The sequence below is a fragment of the Coloeus monedula genome, assembly GCF_965178545.1.
Source record: "Coloeus monedula genome assembly, chromosome: 11".
Classification (NCBI taxonomy): domain Eukaryota; kingdom Metazoa; phylum Chordata; class Aves; order Passeriformes; family Corvidae; genus Coloeus; species Coloeus monedula.
In genome coordinates, this window is record NC_138791.1 from 2,318,750 (window position 1) to 2,326,622 (window position 7,873).

The 7,873-nt window shown below is 43.2% G+C and overlaps 1 protein-coding gene across 2 annotated transcripts in view; it reads left to right on the forward strand.

Annotated features, from left to right (window-relative positions):
• VGLL4 (vestigial like family member 4) overlaps positions 1-7,556 on the forward strand; it is a 73,189-nt gene extending 65,633 nt beyond the window's left edge. For both annotated transcript variants that reach the window (XM_082288622.1, XM_082288621.1), the window contains 2 exons: positions 2,413-2,527; positions 4,746-7,556. In XM_082288622.1, coding sequence (XP_082144748.1) covers positions 2,413-2,527; positions 4,746-5,014 — 384 coding nt within the window. In that variant the 3' untranslated portion in view covers positions 5,015-7,556. The remainder of the gene's footprint in view (positions 1-2,412; positions 2,528-4,745) is intronic.
• Positions 7,557-7,873: the final 317 nt, after the last annotated feature.

The window sequence follows — 7,873 nt, forward strand, 5'->3', positions numbered from 1 at the left end:
GGGTTTTATTTGGGAGTACATGTGTTTGAACTGGGAATTCAGAGTGTGGTTCAGGGATGCCCCAGCACCTGCCAGGAAATGCCTGGGGGCATCACCTGTGCCTCTCCTGGTGATCCCTGTGTGTCCCCTCCCCTCTGTCCCAGTTCTCTCCACCCTGAAGAAGGGGTACAACACATAAGGGAATATTTGACGCTGAATGATCTTAGTTTTAGCTAGCCAAAAGCATTTGCTGCGTTGTTCAGAGTAATGTTGCATCACTAATTCACTTTTCCTAAAGCCAAGTCATTATTTTTGATTAATTTATGCCTTATTTCCATATGCTGGAGTGGTTGTTAAGGTTTTTGTGTTGGTTGGTTGTTCTTTGCCATCTCGCACATGGTGTTTGTTTTGCTGCAGAAGTGCTGAAGCTGAGCCATCTCTGTGCAGGTTAGGCAAGAACAGTTTTCTTACGTGTCAGCCTCACTTTTATCCCTCTTACAAGTGGAGAGACAAAGCAAGAGAGTTGAGCTGTGATGAGCTGCAGCTGAGAAATTAAACTGGCCCATGTACCCAAGCTCTTCCTTCCCTGGACCCTTCTCTTCGACATTTTTAACTAGATTACAATCATTTTTCCTGGGAAAATAGGATGCTGAGGCAAGGCCTTGCTAAGAGCACAGAGAAGGAATCACACGTAACAAAAAGTGTACTGAAAAAAAGAAATCCTAGTTTGATGATTCCTTGTTTTGGGGTTGTTTTTTTTTTAACCTTAACCGGTTGAATGAAATTTCATCTTACTCTGTTTCTAATGAACAGGTGGGAGAAAAATGCCTTATTTGCAGCAGGACAGGGGTATTCAGCTGCTGTAGTTAGTGATTGTTACTAAATTCTCAGTTTATCTCAACATTTTTGTGTAAGCTTCTGTATTCTGTACACACACAACCATAGCAGAGGATTCTGCAAGGAGCCGTATCCTGTCCCTCGGGTCTTTGAGGTGTTGGCACTCTCAGGCATTTCTGTGCATTTCTGAGGCATTATTACCTGTCTTGCTCTACTTCCCTCCTCTTACATGTCCAAAATACTCTTCTGACGAGATTAAAATATAAAATACACCACTTCAGAGAGGCACAAAATCCTGGCCCCTATAGAAAATAAATACTCCCACACGTGAACTGCTTACAGAAAAATTAAATCATTATTTTTTCTTTATTTACTGTTTTTTTACTTTGCTGCCAGTGCAGTAAGATGTAAATAACCTCATTGCTGTTGTGTCCTGGCAAAAATAGTGTTCAACCTTCCTGGAAAGCTCAGCTCTTACTTTACTGGTCTTGCTCTTACTCTGCCTAAAGTACCACCAAGGAAGGAAAATTCCCTCCTTCCTCACTGACCTTGTATGGGGGTAGGTGATTTTTTTGTAGGTAAAATTGTGTAAAATGGCCAAGAAATTAAATTACATTGTGTTAATCTTTTGAACACTTACTAATTAATTTGCATTGAGTATAATAGACTCTGCATGATCAAATATATGAAATTTATTCCAATACCTGTGTTATTTCCCTTCAGCCACCTGGAGAAACTGGGGCGTTTCTTTACCCAAGGCTTTGTTTCAGTGTAACATTTCCACAGTAAACAACTATGAAAAGAGCATTTTATGTTTACACTTTGTAGGAAGTATAGATGGTGCAGTTCTGATGCTGTAATGTAGCTGTGAATAGACATTTTGGGGAATTTGCATGTGCTGAGAATGACAGTGATGCTAATTCAGTAGTGCTGGAAAGGCAGGTGAATTACAACAGGAAAGGACTTGTGGTCGAGGCTGGCTCAGAGTTCTTCATATCGTACATCCTATGGGATTAGGATGCACTGTGGAATACAGAGGTAGGGCTAGGATAACTCAACTTCTGATTAAAATTGTAACACCAAGACAACAAATACCTGTAAAATGTGCAAAACCCTTCTGAGTCCTGACAAAGATGCGTGGCCATAGAATGAAACAAACATTTAATGTGTTGGCATTTAATGCTGCATATGGAACTCTGTGAAGTTGACACAATCACTGTAAAACCACTTTTAAGATTTGCTTTCGCACTGCCCTTTTTCTGTTCACTGAAATAGCAAGAACTGCCATGGAAATGCAATATGGATTTTTATTTTGATAAAGGAATATTGGATATTTGGGAGGTTAATATGAATTGAGTAGTTTATGGGTTTAATTGTTGGGGCTGTGAAGTGGCAACAATCACTGTAAAATCACTTTTAAGATTTGCTTGCACGCTGCCCTTTTTCGGTTCGCTTAAGTAACAAGAACCTTTATGGAAATGCAATGTGGATTTTTATTTTTAACCAAAGAAACAGCTGAATATTTGGGGGGTTAATACAAAGTGGGTTTAATTGCTGCTGCTGCTGGCCTGAGTGTGACATTTGTGTCCCCTCCAGAACCGTCCCTCTGTTATCACCTGTGCTTCTGCCAACAACCGGAACTGCAACCTGTCCCACTGCCCCATCGCCCACAGCGCCTGCTCCGGGGCTGCCTACAGGAGACCCTCCAGCTGTAAGTGCCACACTCCAAACTGGCCCCACTGGGATTCCAGGACAGCAGAATGGGCTCCATTGTGCCCATATTACCAGGGAGAAAAAGAGGTGAAACAATGCACACCCCTTTGCATCCCCCAGCAGAAAGTACCAAGGCAGAATTAGGGGGAGAGAGGTGTTCTTTCTTCTTGTTTTAAAAAGCTTCTTTTTAAAAAAAAAACAAAAAAAACCAAGCACCCCACACAGACAAATAAGTCATTATGTTTATTTTAGCCCAGCTGACAAACAGCAGCCAGGGCCAGCAGATCCCCCCACGCTCTTATTTTAGGAGCTGTAGTTTCCGTGCTCTCTCAATGGCCAGGAGACTCTTGTGATTCAGCTGCAGTCGCAGAAATCTTTCCTGCAGCCACAAATACCCTTCCAAAGCCTGTACCCTCCACCCTGCTCTGCACAGAGAACACAAAAAGCTTTGGAGGGCAGTTGCTACAGCAACCCAAGCAGGGAGCTTTAGCTTTCTGCCTTCTGTGCAATTAGTACTGTTCATGAAATCTGGTCAGGCAGTACTTGCTGGGAACCCTGGGCTGTTTCTGTTCACTCTCCCTGCACAGAAAGCACAGGGGAAGCTCAGCCCTTCCCTTGCAAGTCCTTTACCTGCTGAGGCAGAGCTTTAACTTGCAGCATTGCCAAAAGCCCAGGGCAGTGTGGCTCCAGCAGCCAGGATGTGTCCATGGAACAATACCAGGATGATGCAGGCAGCAACCTAAAGTCCATAGTAGGGTAATTGTAAGTATTTTTATTAGGAGTAGTATTTTTTTTATTTTTATGAAGATCAGTGTGCTGTTGATAACTCAGACTGGGAGCTGAAGGAGACCCTTAGACTCTTGGAGAAATCAATCATTGGGGATCTCAGATGTTACAAGTTTTCTCACAAACTGGTGCTACTGGTCCCAGGAGAGCTGCTCCAGTGGGCATGGGAATAGGGGGTAGATGTTTCCAAAAAAGATTTGTCTCCTGGCAGGTGAAGAGGTATCTGTGCATGACACTCATGTTTATTTTAGGATCAATCAAGCCTTGTTGGAGCACGGGGGCAGTGCCATGGATCCCAACAGTTCCAAGGATTTTTGGAAAGATAATTCTCATTGAGACATACAAATACTGGTTCTAAATTGTAAAACTGCAGTGCTCTTATGTTCAGTCTGAGGAATTACTGCAGTTCTTGTTCAAAACCTGTCTTTTAAGGCTCTTGTAATAGTCTTACAGCACTTACTGCAGTGGCCATGATTCATTTAGTTCTGACTGCTCCCAGCACAAGTGTGTGGAGTAAGATGAAACCCTGAGCTCAGCTTTTGGCATGCTGCAATTTAGGATGAGGTCTCCTCACACCTGACTGCTATCAGCAGGCTTGGGAGCCGATTTTAAACAACTGTTTACATCATTAATTCCATTTAAGCCTAAATATAGGTTCTATGTGATTGTTTTGGGAGAAGGTTTCCATAGAATTGGAGCTGGAGATGTTGGTTGCCTAAGGGAGAAATACAATTATATATAAATGCTCACCTGTTGCAGGTCACAGAAAAGCAAAAATACCTAACTCCAGTTTTTTTCTTTCATTTTAACTCCTTCCTCCCCACCTTGTTCCCCACTGCTTTCACTCCCAGGTCTGTAAGGGTGTAAGGAAGGCCATCTTCATGACTGGGACTTGTAGTGACAGGGCATTATACTACAGGGGGAGATGCTTTGAGGGTTGGAGCCCTTCTGCTCTGGTGACAGGCTAGGAGAGAGGGGATGGTGTTCAGCCTGGAGAAGAGAAGGCCCTTCCAGTTCCTAAAAGGGCTCCAGGAGAGCTGGAGAGGGACTTTAGACAAGGGCCTGAGGTGATGGGACAAGGGGAATGGCTTCCCACTGTCAGAAGGCAGGGTTAGGTGGGATATTGGGAAGAAATTCCTCCCTGTGAGGGTGGGGAGGCCCTGGCACAGGGTGCCCAGAGCAGCTGTGGCTGCCCCTGGATCCCTGGCAGTGCCCAAGGCCAGGCTGGACATTGGGGCTTGGAGCAGCCTGGGACAGAGGAAGGTGTCCCTACCCATGGGAGGGGGTTGGAATGAATGGGATGAGCTTTAAGGTCCTTCCAACCCAAGCTATTCCCAGAGTCTGTGACAGAGACCAGGATAAAGTGCAGGTTGTGAGTGCAGCACTCAGTGCCAGCCTTTTAACTCCCCCTCTGCCTCCTGTCCCCACAGCCACCACTGCCTGTGACCCGGTGGTGGAGGAGCACTTCCGCAGGAGCCTCGGCAAGAACTACAAGGAGCCTGAGCCGGTGGCAAACTCGGTGTCCATCACAGGGTCAGTGGATGACCACTTTGCCAAAGCACTGGGGGACACGTGGCTGCAGATCAAGGCTGCCAAGGACGGGGTGTCGGGCAGCCCCGAGTCGGCGTCGCGGCGGGGCCAGGCGTCCCCTTCCTCCCACATGGTCAATCACAATCACTCGCCCTCCGTGGTCTCCTGAGGACAGGACCCTTCCCGTGGTGAATTTGCATGGTTTGACTGAGCTTGGAACAGTGCTTAACTAGTGGTGGGGGAGGGGAGGTTAGTTTTCGACACATGTTTTTGTGTACTCACTTTCTTGTTTTTTGTAAAAGGGTGCCCTTAAAGACGATAGCAGGAACTATTTCATAAAGATTCATACGATGTAGCATCCTTTTTTTTCCTGCCTCAATTACCAAAGAAACCTCTGATGCAAATCTGCTGCCCCTTAAAAAAGATAATGCACGCTAATCCACAAAAGCCATTACACTTAGTTGGTTGACCCAAGTGCTTTTTTTGCTTTTCTTAGCTTCTCAAGACTAGAATTTGTCTGGTTTGCTTACATTGCCTTTTTTTTTTCCCTCTGTGAAGTAATTTTGTATGTATATACTTGAAAAGAACTGTCATGTATGATTTGCACTATTGGAGGAGGACTGAAGTTGCACAGCAACTTTCTGGAAGAGGCTAATATTTTGAGGGCAAACTGCTGAAAAAAGGGTTTAAGGATGACATTTCTATCAGTTTGATTTTTCTTAGAGCAAAACAGCTTTGGAAGGGGAAGTCTCATACAGGTTATAGGTCTTTCTCTCTTTAGATTTCAGGTGCTTAGTGCTTGCAACTGGACTGCATAATTTACAGAACACGGGCATTTTTTCCTAAACACTGCAGTTTGTTAGACTAGAGCTGAGGTTGGAGGGTTCCATAGTGCTTAACGATGCATGTTTTATGAAAAATAGCTGGTATCTATTAATGTATAGACAGTAAGAATCATAATACTTATTAGCTTCTCTTCAGAATTAGTTTATTTTTGTCAGTAACAACCCTAGATATACTTACTGCTGGTACAGTTGTACTCTATGATATTTGTATTTGCTATTCACTTTAGTGGCAGCAGCACCGAGGGCAGCTCAGGACAGGCCTCGTGCAGCACTGCTGCTTCACAGGGATCTGCTTCCCAAACCCCAGTCTGTGTAATCCACCCTGAACTAGCTGCAGGAACTGCTACCCTTACGGATCTTGGCTGGACAACAGATTGTTACAGTTTGTGAAAGATGATCTTTCAGTTTGTTTATTTTTTGGTTTCTTTTTTTAAGCCTATCCATCAGCCTATGCCAAGTCGCAGCATACATTCCTCCAGTAGGGACTTTATACAGGTATTACTGCATTTATTATCATTTGCTATATTAATAGCTACTAACTAGAAATTAGGCAGTAGAGGCAGGCATAAAACCACAGCTGTGCTAGTGCTAAGAGCTTCTCTTCTCCTTGTTAAGTGTAACTACTCTCCCCCATACATTCCATCTTCCCAGGACAGTTGCAGCTAGGGCTTGGTTTTTATACTGGGTCCCCTGAAAGGATGGGCTCAGTGTAGGAAGTGAGAACTGGTTGGAAGATGAACTCCACGTGATGTATTATGGACTACGTTACAGTATTGGGTCCATTGTGGCTTTTATTTTATGCTTTTTGTTGTTTTGTTTTTTTTTTTTTAAAGTTAAGCTATTTAATTTGGAAAAGGTGCAGGGTAGAAAGAGATCGGGAGATTGGCTCTTACTCTTGGTGAGAAGGTGGCTGCTCAGTTTTCTTTAAAAAAATGAAAAAAAAAACCCACAAAAAAAACCAACCCAACACCTAAGCCCCCCAGTTTTACACATTTCACTACCATCTTACTGGGTAGTCAACGCTTCCTTGCTTTGGCATTCAGTACCCTACTCTCTGTAGGAAGATTGTTAAAAGAACACTTTTTTATATAGGTAACTTTAAGACCATCGTTACGCTGTGCGTAAAGAATGTACAGAGAAATTTGTAGGTATTTTTTGAGGAACAATTAATTTGTTAATGATATGTAGCTATTTAATTTTTCCCTTTCCTTTATTGTAATCATTCTTTTTTTTTTTTTTTTTTTTGGAGAAAAAAGTTGATCTTTTTTTTTTTTGTTGTTGTAGATTTGTCTGTAATACAGTAAAAGTGCAGGAACACAGTTATTCTATGAGGACACTGCATTAGCATTAATAGCCACTTGTTTGTTATTGCTACAGGCTACTGAGCAGTATAACAGTCAATACTAATACTGTAGATGGACTCTGTGGAAAATGTGACTCCTCTATTTCTTTGTAAACACAAATAAGATAATGTTTTTAAAGCTAATATTTTCAATAATAGCTGTTTTACAAGGTTACATTTACTTATCTGAGATAGGTAAATGGATTTGAGGGCAATAAAGATTTAATGTGCTATGTCCAGTAAAACAGATATTGGACACAACAATGTCACGAAAGCCAAAGGGTTGGGGGGAGGTGGAAGGACACTTAACTGAACTCACCATCATGAGACGTGGTGAAGTTTCTTCACAGAGCCAGGTTATCTACAGTTCAGTTTGAAAGATTCTCTCTGTGTTTGTAAATCTGTAATATACCATTCTTTTGTGGCCTTGTTTCACCTGGAAAAAAAAAAAAAAAAAAAGGTTTGGCAGGCCATCTTTTTTTTTTGTACTTAAAAGTAGCCTTAAAGAACAATAAAGTGCTCTTAAATCACAGGTGTGTTCCTAAGCCTCTGTATGGCCTGGTGGGAGAGGAATTGGTGTCTGTGCTTCATGAGCTGGAGGCAGGAACAAACCTCTGGCTACATCCTGCTTTCCTTCCTTTTTTAGGATCATAACCCCACTGATGGGGCTGCCACAGCCTCAGCCTGGGGTTCGGGGGGGTTTCCCTACAAGAGTTTGTCAACAAACCCTTTACAGGAATAGAAAATGCTGTGGCTGCCCCAGCAGCCGTGCTGGGCCTTGAGGAGCTCACCTGGACAGGGACTGGCGTGGAAAACACCAGCTGCTCCTGCATTTCTGGTC